The sequence below is a fragment of the Helianthus annuus genome, chromosome 3 (assembly GCF_002127325.2).
Source record: "Helianthus annuus cultivar XRQ/B chromosome 3, HanXRQr2.0-SUNRISE, whole genome shotgun sequence".
Classification (NCBI taxonomy): domain Eukaryota; kingdom Viridiplantae; phylum Streptophyta; class Magnoliopsida; order Asterales; family Asteraceae; genus Helianthus; species Helianthus annuus.
The window spans coordinates 172,041,053-172,067,163 of NC_035435.2; the positions used below are offsets into that span (position 1 = coordinate 172,041,053).

The 26,111-nt window shown below is 36.2% G+C and overlaps 1 protein-coding gene across 3 annotated transcripts in view; it reads left to right on the forward strand.

The window, feature by feature from the left end:
- Nucleotides 1-26,111, forward strand: part of LOC110930902 (serrate RNA effector molecule) — an 81,816-nt gene that overhangs the window by 49,283 nt on the left and 6,422 nt on the right. The window contains exon 1 of one of the 3 annotated variants that reach the window (XM_022174296.2): nucleotides 23,812-24,385. The exons of 1 other annotated variant lie outside the window; for it this stretch is intronic. In XM_022174296.2, coding sequence (XP_022029988.1) covers nucleotides 23,904-24,385 — 482 coding nt within the window. In that variant the 5' untranslated portion in view covers nucleotides 23,812-23,903. Of the gene's footprint in view, nucleotides 1-23,811; nucleotides 24,386-26,111 lie in introns of those variants that run through there. One more of the 3 variants, XM_022174297.2, reaches the window with a different exon arrangement.

Genomic DNA, 26,111 nt, shown 5'->3' on the forward strand with positions numbered 1-26,111 from the left:
CCTCGAGTCATTCATGAATGTCATGTACGGGGTAGGAAGAACATGCTTCCGTTTAGGGACCCCTTAGATGTTCACCACTACACTTGATGTAAAAACAACCAAGAAGGGTCATGAACTAAGGTCATTACAAGTAAGTAAAGTAACTATCTATTAGAAATCATCAAACCATGTGAGGATTTTATGTTTGGAACAACCCAAGTTGTTCCATAATCACTCATATATCAAAACTATGTTTGACACGATTTGTGGGTTGAAACCCTAGACAAAACACAATGTTATGAGGTTTAATCCTCTGATATTTGAATGTCTCAACCATGTTTTTAAGCTTACCCAACCATAGGAGAGGTTGTAAGCATTAGGACATTGGTGTGAGATGTGTTAGACACAAGTTGGATAAGAAGTAACAAGTTGTTGATTAATAAATAACAAAACAGAAAGTTTTAGTCCATTTTAGGGCAAATCCAAGCATGATTCTTCCAAGGAAAAACCAAGGATTCAAACCCAAGGACATAACAAAGCAATAGGAAGAAGAATCAAGTGATTTAGCTAAGAAATAAGCAAGTTATACTCACTTTAGTGAAGGTACAAGAATCTGTCCAAAAACTCAGATTTACTGCAGATTGAGAGTGATTTTGTGAAGATTAGAGAGTTGTGAAAGTGTCAAATGGGTTGGGGAAAGTGGGTATTTATAATGAATGAGTTAGGAGGTGATTGGAGGTGATTAGAGGTGGATTAAAGGTGATTGGGTGAGATTAGAACTTGGGATTTCGCGCAAAATTTGAAAGAAACACAAGTCTGCCGAAAACAGGGGCTCGCGTGACGCCAAGGAGCCTCGCGTCACGCGGCGCCCTTGATCTCCAGACTTTCGTTTTATTACAATTTAGCCCCTGAAGTTTTGAGTTTGATGCTTTTAGGTGCAAACTTGAGAGTTTGGGGACTTGTTTTGATATAAAAGCATAGTATAAGGTGTAGTTAAGCATGATGATCATAACCAAAGTATGTTTAAGCGTATAAATGTCATAACCAAGTATCGTTCTCGTTCAAAAGGCGTTCAATGCATAAGTTTAGATTAATTACAAGTTTCGCACATAGTTTCCAAGAATAACGATTAAACATCGATTGATTCACCAATTCGAACATACGAGCATACATAGAGTGTGTATAACATAAATGTAACAAAATACAAGCTTCATTAATGATCCAAGTCTCGATTTGATAAAGATTATAAAGAAAGAACGATTACAAGAATACAAGGTTTCCAAAAATAGAAATCCAAGCAATGGTTTCTAAATAGGGAAATTATGAAAACGCAGGGCGTTACAATTCAGGTGCTGATAAGTCGTTCGTAGATAATAAGTTTTGTGGGTTGTTAAAATTGCCTGTTAAAACTTTAAGTGTGAAATATGAGGTTGAATTAGCCGATGGAACCATAGAAACCGCATCAACCGTGTTAGATGGATGTGTTAAATCCATTAGGAACCACTCTTTTCCATTGTCCTTACTTCCTTTGAAATTAGCCGGATTTGACATAGTTTTAAGCATGGATTGGTTATCTAATAACCAAGCCCAGATCGTTTGCAACAAGAAGCAAGTGGTGGTCAAGACTCCATCTGGTGAGTCACTTACCATTCAGGGAGATACCCAGTATGGATAGCCTGAGTAGGTGGCTATGCTCAAGGCATCCAGATGTCTGAAGAAGGGTTGTGTCATTTATATGGCACAAGTAACCATTGATGAGCAGAAGCCCAAGGTTGAAGATATTCCAATCATTTCTGAATACCCTGAAGTATTTCCTGAAGAACTACCTGGTTTACCACCAGATAGGCAAGTATAATTCAGAATTGACATCATCCCTGGAGCAGCGCCTGTCGCAAGAGCATCTTATAGGTTGGCACCAACAGAGATGAAGGAATTGAGGACACAACTAGATGATTTGCTAGCCAAAGGTTTCATTAGACCTAGTTCGTCTCCTTGGGGAGCACCAATCCTATTTGTCAAGAAGAAGGATGGGTCGATGCGTTTGTGCATCGATTACCGTGAGCTTAATAAGGTTACTATCAAGAATAGGTATCCTTTGCCCAGGATCGACGATCTGTTCGATCAGCCACAAGGGGCAAGTTACTTCTCAAAGATCGACTTGAGGTCAGGTTATCATCAATTGAAGGTTAAAGATGAAGATGTACCCAAGACTGCGTTTAGGACTCGCTATGGTCATTATGAGTTCCTAGTGATGCCTTTTGGGCTCACTAATGCACCTGCCGCATTCATGGATCTCATGAATCGCGTATGCAAGCCCTATCTAGATAAATTTGTCATCGTCTTCATCGATGACATCCTCATCTACTCAAAGAGTCAAGCTGACCATGAGAAGCATATCCGTTGCATCCTTAAGCTGCTTCAACAAGAAAAGCTCTATGCCAAATTTTCGAAGTGTGAATTCTGGCTTCGTGAAGTCCAATTTCTTGGGCATGTCGTTAGTGAGCGTGGTATCCAAGTAGATCCCGCTAAGGTTGAAGCTGTCATGAATTGGCAGGAGCCAAAGACGCCTACGGAGATTCGCAGCTTTCTAGGACTGGCAGGATACTACAGGCGATTTATTGAAAACTTCTCAAGAATTGCAGCACCCCTGACTTTGCTAACACGCAAGAATAGCAAGTTTTTCTAGGGGTCTAAGCAGCAAGAATCCTTTAATATTCTGAAGCAGAAGTTGAGCAACGCTCCAGTATTGACATTGCCTGATGGAATCAATGAGTTTGTGGTATATTGTGATGCATCACACACCGGTATGGGTTGTGTGCTTATGCAGAAAGGCAAGGTCATTACCTATGCTTCATGTCAGTTAAAAGTGCACGAGAAGAACTACACCACCCATGACTTGGAGCTGGGTGCCGTTGTATTCGTACTAAAATTATGGAGACATTATTTGTATGGAACTAAGTGTGTGTGATCTATTCTGATCACAAAAGCCTTCAACACTTGTTTAATCAGAAGGACTTAAACATGAGGCAGAGACGTTGGATGGAAACTTTGAATGATTATGACTGTGAAATAAGATACCATCCAGGCAAGTCAAATGTAGTCGTCGATGCCTTAAGTAGAAAGGAAAGGGTGAAGCCTATTAGAATCAATGCCAAGAGCATTGAGATAAAGAATAGTTTGAATGAAAGGTTGTTAGCTGCGCAGAAGGAAGCTGTTTTGGAAGCTAACTATCCTGACGAAAAGCTAGGAGTAACTGAAGAACAGTTATCCTATGGCAAGGACAGAATACTAAGATTAAATGGACGAATATGGGTTCCAGTTTATGGAGGACTTCGGGATGTTATCCTCCAGGAAGCCCACAGTTCAAAATATTCCGTTCATCCTGGAGCTGATAAGATGTACCAGGATCTGAAGGCAAACTATTGGTGGATAGGCTTGAAAAAGTTTATAGCTACCTATGTAGCCAAATGTTTGACGTGCACTCAAGTTAAAGCTGAACATCAAAAGCCGTCAGGTTTGCTACAACAGCCTGAACTTCCCACCTGGAAGTGGGAGATGGTGACAATGGATTTCATCACCAAGTTGCCAAAGACAAAGAAAGGAAATGATACTATATGGGTGATAGTAGATAGACTGACTAAGTTAGCACATTTCCTATCATTAAGGAGACTTGTAGCTCCGACATGTTATCCCAATTGTACGTAGATAAAATTGTATCTCTGCATGGCGTACCAGTGTCTATTATCTCTGACAGAGATACTAGATACACATCACATTTTTGGAAAAGTTTCCAACAATCTTTGGGCACACGCTTAAATTTTAGTACGGTTTACCATCCTCATACGGACGGGCAGAGTGAGCGTACCATCAAACGTTGGAAGACATGCTTCGTGCATGTGTGATTGACTTAGGTGGTAGTTGGGATAACCACCTGCCATTGATCAAGTTCTCCTATAACAATAGCTACCATACAAGTATTCAGGCAGCGCCTTTTGAGGCATTATATGGTAGAAAATGCAGAACGCCTATTTGTTGGGCAGAAGTAGGAGAAGCTCAGTTATCAGGACCTGATATAGTCCTTGAGACAATGGACAAGATTGTCCAAATTCGTGACCGCCTGAAAGCTGCCAGGGATAGGCAGAAAAGTTATGCTGATAAAAGGCGGAAACCTCTAAAGTTTGAGGTTGGTGATAAAGTTTTACTTAAAGTATCACCCTGGAAGGGAATGATGCGATTTGGAAAGAAAGGTAAGTTAAGCCCAAGGTATATAGGACCATTCAAGATCATCGAATGTGTAGGAACGGTGGCTTATAAGTTAAACTTACCTGAAGAGCTCAGTGGTATTCACAATGTATTCCACATCTGCAATCTGAAGAAATGTCTAGCTGATGAATCGCTAGTCATACCTCATACGGATGTGCACATTGATGAGAGCTTGAAATTTGTGGAAAAACCTTTGTCGATTGAGGATCGACAGATAAAGAAGCTTCGAAGGAAGCATGTGCCTATTGTAAAGGTCAAATGGGATGCCCGTAGAGGTCCCGAGTACACGTGGGAGGTAGAGTCCACAATGAAAGAAAAGTACCATCATTTATTTCAGTAAATCTCGAGGTCGATATTTCTTTTAAGGGGGTGAGGATGTAACACCTCGTAAATTTATGTCCAATAATATATCAACACGTGTCATGGACTTTAAACGTGTAAAGAAGTGATTTAGAGGGACTAAAGTTGATAAACAAAGAAACTGTGTGAATAATAGGGTTCAAAATGTCAACAATGGATAAATGTACCTTTAAATAACCTTACATGATGTTTATACCCTTAGACGAATGAATCATGGATCATACGAAGCTAATTGTGGAAGAAAGTGATAGATTACAAACTACAGGGGTTAAATGTGTCAACATGTTTAAAGTATACCTCTAAGTGACCTTTTAGCAAACCCGAAGCTTTGTAACGATAAATTATGCTCACTAGAATGCGTGATAAAAATTTCACATAGTTTCGTTATCGTATGAGAAAGTTATGATGAAATTCGTATACGAGGGGTTAAAAGCGTCAACGTTGAAATCTAAAGGCTTTTCGGGTGATCTCAAAGTTAACCGAGAACTTAATAATGTTTGGTTATGCCTTGGAACCCTTAAAAGTAAAGTTAAAGGGGTAAAAATGCAAGAAAACCACTTAAAACCACGTTTAATAGGACCAGGGGCTGAATTGCAATTATTAAAACTTGTTTGGCTGGTTCTGAGGACTCACACGGGCCGCGTAAGCCCTATGTGATCTGTTACGCGGGCCGTGTCCGACCTACAGCGACAGAAAACACTGGCTGCTGCCGGTTTAGGTCTGTTAACCGACTTAACTCGCTTGTTTTGCATACCAGGGGCTGCCCCAATGGTATTTCATGCATAGGGGGCACCTGTAAACATCTCATAACATGTGTAGACTTGCATGACATGATCCAAAGGCATTTAAACTCTCTATATAAGAAACCCAAGGTTGTAACACTTGAACACATCATTTGCAAACCTTCACAACTTCACTTCTGGAGCTCTCTGGTCAGCAACCAAGCTTTCTTAGGATCCATAGTCGTGCTTAGGACCTTTGTAAGTGTCCTTAACCCTTCTGCTGCCGGTTTAGGTCTGTTAACCGACTTAACTCGCTTGTTTTGCATACCAGGGGCTGCCCCAATGGTATTTCATGCATAGGGGGCACCTGTAAACATCTCATAACATGTGTAGACTTGCATGACATGATCCAAAGGCATTTAAACTCTCTATATAAGAAACCCAAGGTTGTAACACTTGAACACATCATTTGCAAACCTTCACAACTTCACTTCTGGAGCTCTCTGGTCAGCAACCAAGCTTTCTTAGGATCCATAGTCGTGCTTAGGACCTTTGTAAGTGTCCTTAACCCTTCTTTATTCAGTTTTGCCTAGTTAATTAGCCTAAAGTCAAACCGTCGTAATTAAGGTTGACTTCCTCATTAATCTTAATTTGTCCAGTCAAATTTCAAATTGAAAGTACCTATGAGTTGGTAATTATGTGGGCAATAAACCCTTATAAGGGCACCCTCTGATTTCCTTTCTAACTAGGTCAATTGTTGGGTCAAAGTTAATCTTAAAAAGTCAACAGAAAGCTAATTTTCAAATTAATGCATAATTAACAATGTAGAAGCCATGCAACCTATTTTATCACTAATATAACTTGGTAATTAATGTACGAACATGTCTAAACATGTTCAACCCGATGATTTTCAGTTTAAGCTCGGTTTGGAGCCGAAAGTCGTAAAAGTAGACTTTTGCTTTGACTTTCAGTTCTGACCCATTAGAGCATAGTTTAGAAATGCCTCAGAGCTTGATTAGGACCAGGTTTCATGTTAGGATAACCCTCTGTGATTATACAACATGGTTCATTAGTTATCCGATTTATATGCATGTTTCCGTTAATTGCTTAAATGTTGACTATTATGCTCTTTTGACCTTAAAACGTGATTTTTGAAAAAGTAAAAGAGTAGAAACCTTCATTGCTGATTTATAAACTTGTCACTAAAATTTGACATCAGTTTGAGGTCTAGATTAGGAGTTATGCTCATTAGCGTAAATGAAAAGCTTTTTATAAATTAAACGGCATAATTAGCATATAGCCTATTTAAACCCAAATTTTTATATCAAACTTTTTACCCACTGATGTAATATAATATTTTGGGACTTTTGAAGATTTTTATTTATTTTCAGGCTGAGCATAACATAGAGTTCTAAGCTTGATTCGGTTATTGTCGGTTTTGCCCTTTTGGCCTATAAAATGAGTTTTACAAATCCTTTTGATACCAAACCTTTTTCTACTGATCTAAAATGATAAATAAAGTATTTTAAGCTTTCTGGAATAATAAAAATATCAGCTTTTCTTTTAAAACCCGGAAATAACTTAAAATCGTCTTTTTAAGCGTTTTTAACGCATAGTATGTATCAAAACTATTTTAAACATATAAGGATTGATGTCTACTGATATTATCAGTAAATTTTTATATTTTAATAGTAAGCAAAAGTTTTAAACTCAGATTTCCAGTTTTGACCTTTTAATCCTATGTGAAATTACCATAATGCCCCTATGGTGCAAAGTTGGTTATAAATGATAAATTTCACATATATGTTATACCCTACTGGTGTAAATTATTAAATTAAGTATATTTACTGATTATATCAGACCTGTAACTCAGTTTAATATTTAAACTCTCTTATAACCTTTAAAATGACAAAAATGCCCCTACGGGGCATAGTTTGAGTTTAAAATCATTTTGGGCATAATAGAAGATATCTTACTGATGTCACAACATAGTTAATGCATATTAACTTAGGAAACCTGTATATGACTCTTATGGTTACCCGTTACGCATTATTCGCGTTCGGTTCAATTTATGTAACTAGTTTGCATAAATTAGCCAAAACGGGTCAAACCTTATCATTTTTGTCTCAAAATCCAGAATGTGTTTAGTTTACCCATATTATACAAGTCTTCAAACTTGTGGGTCTAAATCACATTCTATTCCGGTTTTCGCTTCTTCATGCGTTTAAACCGTATCTTCCTTTAAAACTAACCGGTCTAAGTTTAAGCTTAATTAAAGACCCGTTAGGAATCTAATAGGTTATTATAAACCTTCGTTCCAGAATAGGAGACCCGGTTTAAGCTACGTGCACTTGCTTGTTGTGATTATTACTTGCAAAGGTAAATACTTTTAACTTATTTTCCCTTATACGGGCTTGGGGTACGGTATATAAAATACCGCTTGGTCGGGCATTGAATCTTTAATCGTATGATGGTTAGTTTATTGAAATGACCCGTTTAAATTGTTTTGTTTGCTTAAAGCCTTTGGGGGGTTAATGACCATGTCTCGGATATCCTTGGCATCATTCACAGAAATGGCCACGACCTTAGCACACGCGGGTGTAGGCGTACACCCGCCAGTGCATATATAAATAATAAGGTATAACCGCCGGTTTTGAGAATAACTCGTCGCGGGACTATATCATGTGGTATGTCTATTAATCTTTAACCCGGTGTCAACCCGGGCTACTGAACGTATAAGAAACATGTAATTCTTTTACAAGTTTATATATAAATAATTATCCCAAGTTATAAAATCTTTTGTGCCATGTGCATTCAAATCAATTTTTAAACATTTTCAAAATGAGTCAGTTAAATTGTATTTACCAGTGTAAACTGACGTATTTCCCAAAAAGGCTAAGTGCAGGTACTAATCGGAATAGGCTGGTCTCTCCTAGCATCAAATAGAAGTCTCACAAGCTTAGATGCATAAAGTCTGTTGAATAAAGTTTCCTTTTTATTCGATCCGCCTGTGGATCTGTTTCAACTATTTTGTGATACTTAATATTACAATTTATTCAGTTGAAATAAATCTATCTCTTGCTTCTGCTGTGCATTTAAATTTGTGTTGTTTGACTATGATGATATCAACTACGTCACGATACTCCCCACCGGGCCCACCGGTAATACGTAGAAATATCGGGGTGTGACACCAGCTCCCGGTCTAAGAGGAAATAAGAACAAAAATAAAGAGGTCGATGAAGATGAAGTTATACATAAGTAAGGTGCTTTCATACGGAGAAGGTGTTGACTTCGGCATACCTCATGGAAATAGAAAGTTTACTTTGTGTTCCTGCACTTGATGAACTTAACTAAGGCTTGTTGCTCCTGGAGTAACGTTTGTAGCGGGTGATTAACCAAGCGAGGATTCGTGCAGAATAGAGTTAGACAAGAATTATAGTGTTCATAAAGCACAACAGGATAAGACGTGAAAACATACAAGAGTGTAGCCAAAAACAATGCGTTCGACTTGATGCAATACATAAAGGTTTCAGAATCGGTAGTAAGGGTTTATCCGATGTCGAGAGTGTAGTTGGTCGTACGCAAGTGATATAAAAAAGGAATAAAGAACGTTATTCGCCGATAAAAGTGTTACGTCGATGGTGTTGGCACAACAAGAATTAACCAGAGAAGAATGGTTGTCGCACGAGTTCGTAGTGTTTAGGTTCACTGAAATGTCTGTTAAAGTTTTCGAGCTCGTCTGTGTGTGAAGGAGGGATAATTCACCTTGATACATGAGCTTAAATAAGTTTGCAATTTATCAAGCGGGTAGGCAACCAAATTCGAAAGAGTTGCCTTAAGTCGTGTAGTTGAATTTGAAATACAATTAGAGTTGTATTTGAAAAAAGATATAAGGGAGTCGTGTACAACTGTAATCTTCTGTTTCCTCCATACCGCTCATTTCATCATCTCTTACCACTATGCTTGATGCTAATCATACTTTAACCATGATTTTTGAGTTGCACTTATGTAACACCTCGTAAAATCACGTCCAATGATGTATTGACACGCGTAATAAACCCTAATAAAGTCAAACATTGAATTTAAGGGACTAATTTTTCGAAAAATCGAAAACCTTGATTATAAAAGGACTGGAAGTGTTAGCCTACCTAAAATAAGTTTTTTAATAACCTCTTACGGTATTTATATTCACAAATGAGCCACTTGTTGATCAAGTGTAGCCGTTTGCGTAATTAATTGAAAGTTTGCACAATGAAGGGTTAAAAGCGTCAACGTGTTAATTCTTACCTCTGAGTGACCCTTTAACAAACCGGGAGCTTCATGATATTTGATTATACTCTCGCGAATGCCAATTATTGGCCGTCTAAGGTTTTTATGCCTTTAAGTGAAGTTACGCACAGCTTTGCAAGTTTAAGGGGTTAAAAGCGTCAATATGTTTAATTATACCTCTGAATAACCTTTTTTATGAACCCGAAGCATTATGATGTTTTATAATACTCTAATGAATGCCTAATATGGATTAGATAAGGTTTTGATGCTATTAAACGATGATATGCGCAAGTTTGCGCATTAGAGGGACTATTTGCGTCAAACTGCAAAAGTATACTGATTCGTATGGTATCAAACCTTCCGGAATATGATCATAAGTTAAACATGCCCTAAATATCCTTTATGTAGCTTAGAATTAGGCTTAGAGGTGTTTGGTACGCAAAAATAAACTTATTTGATCATCAGGGACTAAAAGCGTCAAAAAGTGCACAAGTTTGCATTTTCGCGCATATCTTAGGTTCTGAATATATCTAGACATCCAAAAATTTATGTAATCATTAAAAATTTATGCATTTTCGTGCGTCCGTTCGTGTTTCGTCGTAATTAGCCGAACAACATGACTGTACGACCAAATGAACCGACATCCGGCATATTTTTGGGCATGTTTCATGTTCCCTATGTTTAAACATTATTATAGAGCCTTAAAAATGGTTTTAATGGGCCTTAAATGTGTCGGAAATGGCATGTATCAAGTGTAGGGGCCAAACTTGTCAACAAATTAATGTTTGGGTGAGATGGCCTGGTCCTTACGGACCGTATACCTGGACCCTTACAGTTCGTATTCGTTGCCCAGTTCCAGAATTCTGAAAACCAGCTTTGGTATTACTTCCATGTCTCACATAATCAAACCTAGGGGCATGTTGCTGGTTTTGGATACCTGTGAGGGCACTTGTAATCATCCTAGAGAGCCCCTAACACCTGGAAATCATCAAGAGACCTTGCAAACACTATAAATAGGCCTCATTGTTTGCTCTTGAACTTGCACAATTCAAAGGAATTCATATTCAAACTCTCATCTGAGTTCTTTGAAGCATCCTGGTCTGCTAGGAAGCTCTCTTAATCTAAATTTTCATGCTAAGGACCATTGTAAGTGTTCTTAGCCTCTATTGTTAAGTTTTAATTAGCTTAATGACCGAAAGTCAAAGATATCGTAATTAAACTTTGACTTAGTGATTAATCACTAATGGTCCAGTAATTAGTCTAATTGAAAGTAGGTATAAGTTGGTAATTATGTAGGTAATAAACCCCTTAGAGGGCACCTACTGATTGTCAACCTAACTTGGTCAAATGTCGGGTCAAACTTGTTATTAAAAAGTCAACAGAATCAAGTTTTGCAAATAAATTCATAGTTAACAATGTAGGTGTAACGCTCCGTAATTTTTCGCGTTTATAAATTATTTATTTATTTATATTTTCTTTTATTTAAATCATTTATCCATTTTTAATCATTTATTTATATATTTATTCAATATTTAAACCCTTCATTCAATTATTAAAGAAGTAATTATCTATATTGTTATTTATTTATTTTATTTGACTAATTAAATTAACTAAATTTTTGCAATTAAAAGTTTTATTCTTTTATAATCTAGTTAGTCTAGTTAAACGAATAATTTTAAAAGCTATAATAATAATAATAACAAAAATAATAATATTCCTTAATCTAAATTAAAACTAATATTGTAAATAAAACTTATTAACGAAGTTAACCTATATTAAAGTTAAGGGTATAAACTGTCAATCTTAAATTTTAAACCTCAGGGACTACTTGTGTATTTATCAGATAGATAAAGTACAGGGGCCATTTGTGTTTAAAAGAAAAACAAGTTGGATTAATTCAAAAAAAAAAAAAAAAAGAAGGGGACGGCAGGGCTCGAACCTGCGTCTACCCGCTCGTTAAACAACAACATTAATACCACTCCACCACCAACCAGCTTTGTTAGTGAATCCCATTCTCTCGATAGTTAGATCCTAGTTTCGCGCTACATTCCTTTTTAAACAAAGTTGCCGCCACAACTGTTGACAGCAAAGATCATTGCCAAGTTTCCATAATCTCGTTGATTGACCCTGACTTCTCGTAATTGAGGTTTCCATAATCAACCGTGATGAACCTGTAGTCGTTCTTAACCCGCGTACAATCAATCACCACCCTCCTTCCAAATTTTCGAGACTTGTATGTTACTATAAGTACGACATGTTGGTTGAACCTTACACCCACACATCTCGATACCAGCAACCGAGACCCTCATCACCGATTACCAGGGGCGGACTCAAGCCCACCTTAAGGTGGGCGGGCGCACCCCCGGGAAAAAAAAATTAGTGCAAATTTCCGTCGAAAATCCCGTCCGCACCCCTTGGAATTTTTCGTCCGCACCCCTTGGAATTTTTCGACCGCACCCTTGAAATTTTTCGTCCGCACCCCTTAGGTAAAAAGTGTTATCAATTTATATTTTAAATTTTTTTAGTAAACTTCTATTTAAAAAAAATACTACCTAAATTATATTATATAACTTTTAATACCTAACTAATTAAACCCAAATACCCATACCTTTACCCACTTATAATTCCTAACTAGTTAGCCCACTAAGTTTTAGCCCATTAACCAAACCCAACAATATTTCAAACTATAATAAAATAATTAAAGCCCAAAACCTTTAGAAATTCTCTCCCGCTCTCTCTCTCTCTCTCTCTCTCTCTCTCTCTCTCTTGCGTCCCTGCACTGCCAACAAACAACATCACTCAACGACAACAGTCCAGCAGCCGGCGACCACCGTAATACCCATACCTTTACCCACTTTATGGTTGTTTAGATGATTTTTAGGGTGATTATGTTGTTTATATATTTTTAGATTATGTTGTTTATATATTTTTAGGATGATTACAACTTACGTTATGATTTCCAGGGCTTGAATAGTTGAAAATTAAAATTAAATTTGAAACATTATATATGTTATGGAGCGATAAACTTATGTTATATAGAGAAAGAATTGCTTCATAATTTTAATTTTAGATGATGTTTTGGATAGATTTTAAAAAATGAAAACCCGTAGGGCGTCGACGTTTTAATTATGTTTGTCACAAGGTTTGTCATGTGTTTTTGATGATTATATAAATTTAGTTTGATGTTCGTTTGTTTTACATGACCCGACCCGACCCGATACGAACCGGTTTTTTTACTTATATACCTAGGGGCCTAAATTTTTTAAAAATGTTCCGCACCCCCATGAAAAAATTCCTGGGTCCGCCACTGCCGATTACCCTCACAAGCTACTCTCGACACCCTCCACATCACTCGAAAACACCTTCCTTGAACCGTCTGCACCTTCACCGGAGTACGACGAAGTTTCCTTTAACCCACCTCGTAGTAAACGACGACGGCTGCCACCATCTCTAGGCCTCCTATTCACGTCACCGGAGCTTTGCCGAAGAACCAGTCGCGGGAGGTCGGAGCCTGAAGACGTCGCCCGAAAGTTCGAAGTTCACCACATCGGAGTTCACGACGGAACGATCATTCGGTATAACTTTCTTGTTCTTCTTCGTTTCGTGCAAGACTCTAGTCGACACACATTTGGTTCAGACTTTATACATGCTTCAATCAATTAAAATTTATAAGTTATAATCAAAAAGTTACGTTTATATTTTTTTTTATAATAAAGAAGATGATGTATTGTGTATAAAAACTCGATTCCACTACAACTGTTCAACATAAAGTGGTTTTTAAAATTGAAGATGTTGATCGATTAAACAACCACCATTTTGGCTATTTTTTATTTATTTATCTATTTTTAAGTTTTTCTATGTTAAATATAAATATTTAAACATTTTTAGATAAAATGATGTTCATATAATAAGTAAATAATCTAATGGAGTTCTAATACAATCCCCTAAATTTATTTCCAACACAAATAATTGGTGATTTATTTTATTTTATTTATTTATTTTTTTACATTAAACTTAAACATCTAAACAATTAGATTATAAAACCCTAAATATTAGAAATTATCTCTAATGTGTAGATATCAATTTGATCGTGTTATGATAATATCTAGGAAAAACGTATCCCTTGGATTCTCCATCTTTACTCGTACCTTCTTACAAGAAAGCGCAACGCAATCATTGTGAGTATACATGACCCATTTTCTATTTTCCACTTTTGGGTGCAATATGTATTCTATATCAAACATCACAATCACATCAAACATTTTATGCACACTCTATCCTTACTCTATGTGATACATTTTAATCATGTTAGACATGTTATGCTAATGTAAACATTCATGACTATGTGTTCATTAACTTCGTACAAGCCTCCCCTAACAATGGTAGCGCTATAGGTTGAGAAACGCCCCTCCCGTTATATTAACGGGTATTGTTAGGTTAATCTATGTTAAAACCACCCATACTCTTTTGGGTAGGCACTTTAATTGCGTTAAACTTTGGTTTGGACACGTAGAGTAACATCGTTTCGAGTATACTGTTAACATGATATTGTATTTCACATTTGGATATGAGCAACATGTTAAACACGTACTATGCTATGTATGAAAACTTGTATACTCGCCAACATGCTTTTGTTGATTTTATTTTAATACATATTGCAGGTTGAATGTTCAAGAATCAAGAAACAAGCTAGGATGGCTTTAGAAACCCATTTTAGCATTTTAGTTAATGATTAAATTTATGTTTGTTTATTTGAGACAATGTACCTTACTTTAGAATTTAATAAAATGATTTAATTTATATTGTCACATTTAGTGTTATGTTGTTTTGAGCAATTTGTTCGTCTCATCCCGATGTTTCCGCCATCGGTTGGGGTGTGACAGATTGGTATCAGAGCCATAACTATAGGGAATTAGGTAGGATTGCCATACTTTTCCCTAGTCTATAGTAGGAGTACTCTGATACCAGATTGGTATCAGAGCCATAACTATAGGGAATTCGGAATGCCTTGCCTAGTCTATAGTTTAGGAGCTTATTCACTATGTGTTGCTTAAAACAACTTCCATTCTATCTTCTTTGCTTCCATCTATTCTCTTGGACTCTTAATATACATGCCTTTCCTAAGGCTAACACAATACACACGTGGAGGCTTTGAAGACACTCTTACAACACAATCGAAATGATTCATCAAGATAGTGGTGATTCCCACACTTAGTGATGATTTTCACTCAGCTATACTTTTATTTTTGCACGAAATCTACCCTCAAGTTAGGAGTGATGTCCAAACCTTGAAGGGAGTTTTCCATTTCATACTCTAGTGGACCCTTATCTTTTGATAAGTACCAACCACATTAGGTACGATGTTATCAAGTTAGAGGTGAAACTCGCATCTTGTTTAACTAGTCCCACTCCTCGATTTTCGCTCTCGCCAAAGTTTCGATTTCCCAATCGATTAAGGACGTGTAGTAATTGGAATGACAAATATCGTTAGTCGCTCATCGATGAGAGTATTTGTCCATTAGGCCAAAACACGTTTCCTTAATTCGAAAAGAACTTTGATTCACTTTGGAATTGTCGTATGTTACGTTCCGTGACAATCCGTATTTTACGTTAAATCTCTTTTATGTTATCTCAATTATTATGTGTTTTACGTTTGAGCGTTTCATTCATTTCTAGCTAGGAGACACATTTCGCACTATTGTCGCAACCTAAAACAATTAATGTTACTTTCTCGAGAACAAATTAAATTTATTATGCTTTCATCATACATGTCACTTTATTCATGTTATACTATGTGAAACTCTATGTGAAACAAGGTGCCATATGTTGCATTCAGGAAAACAATTTTCCTTAAACAAACATTATGATCAACTGTTATCTATTCTCTCATTTGAATCTTTAGATATCATCTTTTCAAAAGTATTCCTCTTAGACTTCGAGGACGAAATCTCCTAAAGTAGGGGAGACTGTAACACTCCGTAATTTTTCGCGTTTATCAAATTATTTATTTATTTATATTTTCTTTTATTTAAATCATTTATCCATTTTTAATCATTTATTTATATATTTATTCAATATTTAAACCCTTCATTCAATTATTAAAGAAGTAATTATCTATATTGTTATTTATTTATTTTATTTGACTAATTAAATTAACTAAATTTTTACAATTAAAAGTTTTATTCTTTTATAATCTAGTTAGTCTAGTTAAACGAATAATTTTAAAAGCTATAATAATAATAATAACAAAAATAATAATATTCCTTAATCTAAATTAAAACTAATATTGTAAATAAAACTTATTAACGAAGTTAACCTATATTAAAGTTAAGGGTATAAACTGTCAATCTTAAATTTTAAACCTCAGGGACTACTTGTGTATTTATCAGATAGATAAAGTACAGGGGCCATTTGTGTTTAAAAGAAAAACAAGTTGGATTAATTCAAAAAAAAAAAGAAGGGGACGGCAGGGCTCGAACCTGCGTCTACCCGCTCGTTAAACAACAACATTAATACCACTCCACCACCAACCAGCTTTGTTAGTGAATCCCATTCTCTCGATAGTTAGATCCTAGTTTCGCGCTACATTCCTTTTTAAACAAAGTTGCCGCCACAACCGTTGACAGCAAAGATCATTGCCAAGTTTCCATAATCTCGTTGATTGACCCTGACTTCTCGTAATTGAGGTTTCCATAATCAACCGTGATGAACCTGGAGTCGTTCTTAACCCGCGTACAATCAATCACCACCCTCCTTCCAAATTTTCGAGACTTGTATGTTACTATAAGTACGACATGTTGGTTGAACCTTACACCCACACATCTCGATACCAGCAACCGAGACCCTCATCACCGATTACCCTCACAAGCTACTCTCGACACCCTCCACATCACTCGAAAACACCTTCCTTGAACCGTCTGCACCTTCACCGGAGTATGACGGAGTTTCCTTTAACCCACCTCGTAGTAAACGACGGCTGCCACCATCTCTAGGCCTCCTATTCACGTCACCGGAGCTTTGCCGAAGAACCAGTCGCGGGAGGTCGGAGCCTGAAGACGTCGCCCGAAAGTTCGAAGTTCACCACATCGGAGTTCACGACGGAACGATCATTCGGTATAACTTTCTTGTTCTTCTTCGTTTCGTGCAAGACTCTAGTCGACACACATTTGGTTCAGACTTTATACATGCTTCAATCAATTAAAATTTATAAGTTATAATCAAAAAGTTACGTTTATATTTTTTTTTATAATAAAGAAGATGATGTATTGTGTATAAAAACTCGATTCCACTACAACTGTTCAACATAGAGTGGTTTTTAAAATTGAAGATGTTGATCGATTAAACAACCACCATTTTGGCTATTTTTTATTTATTTATCTATTTTTAAGTTTTTCTATGTTAAATATAAATATTTAAACATTTTTAGATAAAATGATGTTCATATAATAAGTAAATAATCTAATGGAGTTCTAATACAATCCCCTAAATTTATTTCCAACACAAATAATTGGTGATTTATTTTATTTTATTTATTTATTTTTTTACATTAAACTTAAACATCTAAACAATTAGATTATAAAACCCTAAATATTAGAAATTATCTCTAATGTGTAGATATCAATTTGATCGTGTTATGATAATATCTAGGAAAAACGTATCCCTTGGATTCTCCATCTTTACTCGTACCTTCTTACAAGAAAGCGCAACGCAATCATTGTGAGTATACATGACCCATTTTCTATTTTCCACTTTTGGGTGCAATATGTATTCTATATCAAACATCACAATCACATCAAACATTTTATGCACACTCTATCCTTACTCTATGTGATACATTTTAATCATGTTAGACATGTTATGCTAATGTAAACATTCATGACTATGTGTTCATTAACTTCGTACAAGCCTCCCCTAACAATGGTAGCGCTATAGGTTGAGAAACGCCCTTCCCGTTATATTAACGGGTATTGTTAGGTTAATCTATGTTAAAACCACCCATACTCTTTTGGGTAGGCACTTTAATTGCGTTAAACTTTGGTTTGGACACGTAGAGTAACATCGTTTCGAGTATACTGTTAACATGATATTGTATTTCACATTTGGATATGAGCAACATTTTAAACACGTACTATGCTATGTATGAAAACTTGTATACTCGCCAACATGCTTTTGTTGATTTTATTTTAATACATATTGTAGGTTGAATGTTCAAGAATCAAGAAACAAGCTAGGATGGCTTTAGAAACCCATTTTAGCATTTTAGTTAATGATTAAATTTATGTTTATTTATTTGAGACAATGTACCTTACTTTAGAATTTAATAAAATGATTTAATTTATATTGTCACATTTAGTGTTATGTTGTTTTGAGCAATTTGTTCGTCTCATCCCGATGTTTCCGTCATCGGTTGGGGTGTGACAGTAGGAGTTATGGAACCTGTTTTAACATTAAAATAACTTGGTAATTAATGTAAGAACATGTTTAGACAGGTTCAACCCGACAATTCTAAGTTTAGGCTCGGTTCACAATCGAAAGTCGCAAAAGTTGACTTTTGCTTTGACTTTCAGTTCTGACCCAATTTAGCTTAGTTTAGACATGCCTTAGAGTTCCATTAGAACCAGGTTATATGTTAGTATAACCCTCTGTGATTATACAACTTGGTTCCTAATTTATCCGATTCATTTGCGTGTTTCCGTTATATGCTTAAATGTTGACCATTATGCCCTTTTGACCTTAAAACAAGATTTTTGAAAATATGAGAGGAAAAAAAAACCTTTGTTACTGATTTATAAACTTGTCCTAAAAATTTGACATCAGTTTGAGGTCTAGATTAGGAGTTATGCTCAATAGCGTAAATTGAAAGCTTTTTATTAATTAAACGGCGTTATTAGCATATAGCCTATCTAAACCCAAATTTTGACACCAATCTTTTTACCCACTGATGTAATATAATATTTTGGGATTTTTTAAGATTTTTATTTATTTTTAAGTTGAGCATAACATAGGGCTCTTGCTTTAATTCGGTAATTGTCGGTTATACCCTTTTAACTAATAAAATGAGTTTTACATAACATTTTGATACCAAACTTTTTGCTACTGATTTTATATGATAAATAAAATATCTTAAGCCTTTTGGAATGATAAAAATATCAGCTTTTTTTATATAACCCGAAAATCGCTTAAAAGCGACTTTTTACGCGTTTTAAACGCATAGTACGTATTAAAACTATTTTTATCATATAAGACTTGATACCTACTGATATAACTTATGAAATTAAGTATTTTTACTGATTATATCAGACCTGAATCTCAGATTAATATTAAAACCTTATTAAAAACCAACTACTTTATGCATATGATACTTGTACAACTAGCTTTGGGAGTATCTCAAAAAAAAATTGGATTTTTCCTTTTTAACCCTAAAGTTTCAATCCTTTGCAAGTTAAGTTTAAAGTTTTAATATTTGTTTCCTTTTTAACCCTAAAGTTTTAATTTTTGACAATTTGAGTTTAAAGTTTTAATCTTTGGTAATATTTGTTTCCTTTTTAACCCTAAAGTTTTAATCTTTGACAATTTGAGTTTAAAGTTTTAATCTTTGGTAATTTAACCCATTTAATTAATTTGATTTTTCACTTCTAATTTAAAAGTTTTCATCTTATACAATTTAACCCCTTTGATTAATTTGATTTTTCACTTTTAATTCAAAAGTTTCCATCTTTTGCGATTTAACCAGTTTCATTTTTTTACTTATGTGTTGTAACCTTCGCTTTGGGGGTTTTAGAAAAAAAAATGATTTTTTTACTTTTCACATAAAAGTATTTCATAAATTACTTTTAACCTAAGACTATTTGTTTTTTTACTTTTTAACACAAAACTTTTTTATCTTTTGCAATCTATCCTCACAACTTTTTTTGTTTTCAACTTTGGTCCTTTATAGTTTTCATTTTCTGCAAATTTTTCTCTTTATGCTTCGTTCTAAATTGTGTGACTTAACACATCGCAACGTGCGTCTTTGGTTTAACGTTTTTATATTTCGTTCTAAATTTTGTGAGTTAACACGACGCAACGTACGTGTGTGAGTGAACGTTTTTACAGTGTCTATTTTTTTTCCCGTTTGCCAGGTTCAACATAACGTGCACGTCCTAAATCGACTTAGTTATAACTAAAGAATTCCCCCCGCATTGCGGCGGGTCGTAATTCTAGTTTTATCTCTTTTATAACCTTTAAAATGACCAAAATACCCCTACGGGGCTTAATTTGAGTTTAAATTCGTTTTGGGCATAATGGAAGGTATCCTACTGATATCACAACATATTTAAGGCATATTAACTTAGAAAACCTGTTCATGACTCTTTTGTTTACCCGTTATGCATTTTTCGCGTTCGGTGCAGTTTATGTAACTAGTTTGCATAAACTAACCAAACCGGGTCAAACCTTATCATTTTTATCTCAAAATCCAGAATGCGTTTAGTTTGCCCATATTATACAAGTCTTCAAACTTGTCGGGTCTAAACCACAATTTAATCTGGTCTTCGCTTAATCTTGCGTTTGGAAACGTGTATCTTCCTTTAAAACTAACAGGTCTAAGTTTAGGCTTAATTAAGACCCGTTATGAATCTAAGAGGTTATTAAAACCTTCATTTCAGATTTAAGAGCCTAATAAAAGCTATCTGCATTTGCTTATTGAATACGGTTGAGATAAATTGAATAATTTGCTCAGGTAAATACTTTTAACTTATTTTCTCTTATACGGGCTTGAGGTACGGTATATAAAATACCGCTTGGTCGGACATTGAATTTTTAATCATATAAATGTTAATTTATTGAGATGACCCGTTTAAACTTTTTTGTTTGCTTAAAGCCTTTGGGGGTTAATGACCATGTTCGGATATCCTTGGCATCATTAATTGAAATGGCCACGACCTAAGCACGGGGTGTAGGCATACACCTGCCGGCGCATATATAAAAAGATATAACCGTCGTTCGAGAATAACTCGCCACGGGATTATATTATGTTGTGTGTCAATTAATCTTTAACCCGGTATTCAGCCCGGGCTACTAAACGTATAACAAACATCTAATTCTTTTACAAGTTTATATATAAATAATTATCCCAAGTTATAAAAGATATTTTATGCCTTGTGCATTCAAATCAATTTTATTAAACTCTTTTCAAAATGAGTCGGTTAATTGTATTTACTAGTAAAAACTGACATATTTTCCCAAAAAGGTTAAGTGCAGGCACTAATTGAAATAGGCTGGCCACTCCTAGCATCAGTAAAGAGTCTTGCAAGCTTAGATGCCTATAAATCTGTTGAACAATGTTTCTTTTATCTTGATCCGCCTGTGGATCCCTTACAACCGTTTTGTAATAAATGATATTACTCTTCATCGGTTTGTAATGTAATTATCTTTTGCTTCCGACGTTGTGCATTAAACTGTGTTGTTTGACTATGACGATATCAACTACGTCACGATACTCCCCACCGGTAATACATGGAAATATCAGGGTGTGACAACTTATTATACATGTATATTGTAATGGAACTAGTCAAACCTACCTTGAAAAAAAGCACTATAAAAGGCATAGAGGAGATCAATATTTGTGGAAATTGAAAAGCTTACATAATGAACATACATTGATTACAATATATCATCAAAGAAGATAAGCAGATACAGGAACTATCAACAGACTTTTTGACTAAGCTAGACTATATTTAAAAATGAAATTAAAGTTGACAAAATGTGGTAAAAACTAAGTTGTAAAAGTGAGCAGGAGAGTTTATCACTTAACATGCACCCGATAGTTGTTCTTGTCGGTTATCGTTCCTTGTGTGTCGCCAGATGTTGGTTCGTCCCTACTCCCTGGTGCGTCATCGGACGTCGGTTCATGTCCCTGGTGCATCGTCGGACGATAGTCTTCTCGTTGATGAATCGCCGGAATGCAATCTTCTTAGTTTTTGCTAGAGTTCTCTTGCCGACTGCTTGTCAGTAATCTTCTAGGATGTATGTCGAGGGGTCATCAGAATCATAGGGATTGAAAGGTCATATGTTTTTTTTAATGTTTGGAAGGGTATTTAGGTATTTTTGCTACAAGGATGGGGAAATATGTAATTAAGTTTTTAGATTGGGTAAATATGTAATTAGAGTTTTAAATAGAGAGATATATGTGGAGAGTTTTTAGAATTGGTGAAAAATTCGAGATCTTTTTTGAGATTTTACAGAGTAGAAGGTGGTAATTGAACCAAAACAACCCTCATGTATTTATATACTACTTGGGAATGGCTTTAGGGTGGAAAACAAGCCAAAAAACAACTCCCTTTGAGTCTAGCGGTCAAAAAAAGGCTATAATGCCGTTAAACACGATCAGCGAGGAACTATTTTTTTTGGTTTTCAAACTGATTTTTTTTGCACCGATAGAAAAACCTGTTTTGGATGGGGGATGGTGAACCGGGTTCCAAACCATAGGTCCGAGTCGGCCCAAACCGAATTTTGTGAAAACCAGTTTAAAAAAACTAATACCGGTTTTTTGTATTTTTTTATCCAAACCGGATTTTTACATGTCTAGTCCCTAAATACAGTTTATAAATTTAACAAGTTAACTGACTTGTAAGGGGGTGTTTAGGATTGCTTATTTAACTCAAAAAGAAAAATTTGGTAAAATGACTTATTGACTTATTAGTTAATCCAAAAAGAGTTTTTAAAAAAAATGTTTAGATGAGTTTATGAGGTGTGAAAAATCAATAAGTTGTTTTAAAAAAGTGTTTGGATGAGCTTATGAGGTGGGACAAGGTAATAATATTTAATGAAAAGTTAAAAGAGTTTCAAAAAATCAAGTTTTCGTAGCTTTTCAAAATAATTTTTACATCTTATACAAAAGATTGTTTCAAAAAGTTCTTTTTATCGCTGGAAATATTATTTTGACTTATTAACTTTTGGGTTAATGGATTTAAACACCCACAACTATTGCCATTTGGTCGCTGGCACTCTCAACTTTGACTTTGGCTTACACCACTCCAACTTGACACATTGTTTGTCATGGCACCCCCTCGTTAAATAATCACTAACCTGGTTAGTAAAATTAGCCTACGTGTCAATTTAAGCTGATGTGGCATATATGACGTGTCATACATGATCTGATGTGGAACACTACCCATGATCATCATTAAAAAAAATAAAACAAAAGAAAATAAAAAAAAATAAAAATATATAAACCAATCTGCACTTTCCCAATTCATCTAATAAACTTGCTGAAAACCAATGATCCCCAATTCCTCATCTTATCTTCTTCCTCCCTCCCCACCATTCTACACTCAATTTCCAATTCATCTAACAAATCTGTCTGGATCCCCAATTCACTAACCTGGCTAGCAATCATCGTTGACTAACGATGTCCCAGTGGTGGAGCTTTCGTTACAACCGAAATAACAGAAAAATGGTGCCGTCGACGTCCACCTTCACCATCGTCGGCGCCGGTTCGTCTGACCGGTGCCGTCGACGACCACCGTGGAGACCATCATCAACATCATCATCGACTCATCAACATCATCATCGACAATCTCAGAAATAACAAAAAAATGGTGAAGGGGTTTTTACCGTGATGCTTCGTCGGTCAGAATACCCGTGCCGCCGCCGCCGCGGCTCCGCTGCCGTCGGCGGATCGTTGCCGGAAAACGGCGTCTTCGCCGTCGATCTCTTTCCTCGTTCTCTCTCTCTTATCCGTTACTCATCTCTGCTTCTCTCTCTTCGTTTCGTCATCGCACCACCACCAGACAGTGGTGGTGGTGGTCGGTCGTCTCATTGACCGAAAGGGGAGGAGGGTGGTTTAGGTATAGGGGAGTGGTTGTTTGTGGGTTTTTGGTGAAGAGGATGAGGGGTGCGAGTGGTCGGTCGGGGTAGTGCCGGTCAGACATCATCGAGAAGGAGAGGGAGATCGAGATGTAGGTGTTGTTTGGTGGTATTATTAGAGTTATAAAGATAACATTACTTCATAAACAAATGCCATGTCACCATGCCACATCAGCATGTCACATCAGCAAATATTGGCCACGTCAGCAAAAAGAACTAACCCAGTTAGTGTTTATTTAACGACGGGGTGACACAGCAACCCAAGTGTTAAGTTAGGAGTGGTGTAAGCCAAAGTCAAAGTTGAGAGTGCCAGCCAAATGAAATAGCCGGGGTGTTTAAATCCATTAACTTAACTTTTTTAATAAGTTGTTTCCGATAAAATAAACCCGTAACTCCTGTTTGTTGTACACATTTACACAATAACCACCACTTCTAGGGTTTGCAATTTTCACATCTACAACAATGGCTGAGGTGATGAACATGCCAGTGGATGCCGTAGAAGGTGGCAGCAACCTAGATCGTAAAGACGACGGCGACGTTAACGGCACCGGCACCGCCACCGGCGACGTTGAAGACAACAATAACTCCATTCCAAACGAACATCCAGACGCATCTCCACCACCACCACCGCCTCCTTCGCGACGCCACGACCGTGACTCCAGAGAGAGAAGAAACGATGACAGAGACATTGATCGTCCACCTAATCGTCGTTCTGATTACTACGAACATCGTAATCGTTCTCCTACTGGTCCACCTCACAGAGATTACAAGCGCCGTGCTGCTAGCCCTAATTCTCCTCCGTATCGTGACCGTCGTGGTGGACACTCTCCTCCTCCTCGTAGGACGTCTCCGTTTCCTCCGTATAAGCGGTCTCGTAGGGACGACGGTGGTTACGACGGTCGCCGTGGTAGTCCTCGCGGTGGTTTCGGATCTGGTGATAGAAGGTTTGTAAACGGTTTTCACTTTTCATTAACATTAATATTATTATTTTTTGATTTTCTGTATTACGCTATCTCATGGAAAACTATAGGTACAGTGTTGAAATCTCACCATATATGAAGCTAATTTTAGTAAGCCAGTTGATTAACTAGGCTATTAGTTAATGTGCCTGTGAATTTGCTTTGTTTCTATTTATTTGTTAATCGAATATCATTATAATTGACTGTGTTTGTGTTAGTAGTGATTGTTCCAGGTTTGAGCTTCCATTGGGGAGTATAATGGCATTGTTTGAATGGTCTGCTACCTTTGTAAAGAGATGCAGGAAGATTGTGAGTTAGTAGATTATGAGTGAGTGTGAGACTGAGAGTATTCATTCACCAGCTCTATATAATTGATTTTGAGCGAGAGTATTACTTCTACTATTCCAAATACTTGACCAAATACTTGACCAAATACTTGAGTGTGAGTGAGTGAGTGTTGCATTCCATCTGTTCTATATGATTGATTTTGAGAGAGCGTTTTACTCCATCCGTTCTAAATTACAGGAGCACTTTCCTGGTCTAATCATTTAAGTACATAGGAAAGTGCTTTTATAATTTGGAAGGGGAGGAGTATTAATTGAAGGGGAGACTCGAAGTTGAAAGAGGAGGCACTGGTAATGTTTAGAAACAGGGAGACCGGAGACGGTTATTCGCCTGAATCAAAGCAGATGGTGTAATACTGTAATATTAAGTTTTTGATTCGATTGAATGCGGGTCTAAAAGTGTGGAATGAAACTTGAATGTACCAGTCTTAGTAGCTCTAGATTAATTACATTTAGGAGGTGTTAAATGATGATTTCTATCAGTCTGTCTCTCTGAATTGAAATTAAGCTTTGTTTTTATAGAGACTGCTTAAGAGACCGATTGTGAAGTACCTTATGTTGCATCTTGCTTAGCATTTCGAGGTTTATAACTCTGCACATGCATTACACATTTGATGCAGTCACATGCTCCCAATCGTACATTATTCGTGTGACCAATGCGTTGTGATTCAATTTTTGTAAAGAGAAGTATTTATGAGCCACCATTTGTTATGACAATGGTGTAATACTGCTTTAAGTCTGGGTATTTGAATCATACAGTTTAAAAGAATGATCCATTTTTCTCTTCATTTTAGGGGTCATGCAATTCCATACATGTTCGGTGCCCAACAAATTGTTTTATAGTGTAGGTGCATAGTTTTTTTGGAAACAAGTTATTAAGTTGCTATCGGTACAGTTGAAAGTGTAAGTTGGCAACTGATTTTAAAATGGATTACCAAATCAGGATCCTCACTCGTACTTAAGTAGGCTTATTGTGTAAGTGCTAGGTTTTGAGATGATATTTTATAATCTGTGACAGACAACAGTTTGTGGTTTTATGTACATCATGTGAAAACACTATAAAAAATTTGCATTTGTTGAAAAGATGAACTCTTTTTTTCTTTTGGACAAAAACATCTAAATATTGTAAGGTGTATGTGTATTTATTTTATATTGCAATCAAGCTGGTTATGCTGATGTTAAATCATACACATATACTTGTTGAAGGAAGTTTAATGTAATATCAACATGAGAAGTTTGTCTAGGAGAAACCTAAGCCACATGTGTCCAGTTTGGGCAATGTTGGTCTATGAGAAATGTTTGTGGGGGCTTGAGACTTCTATTACACACAAATTATACTAAAAAAAGCTGCACCCTTGATAAATTCC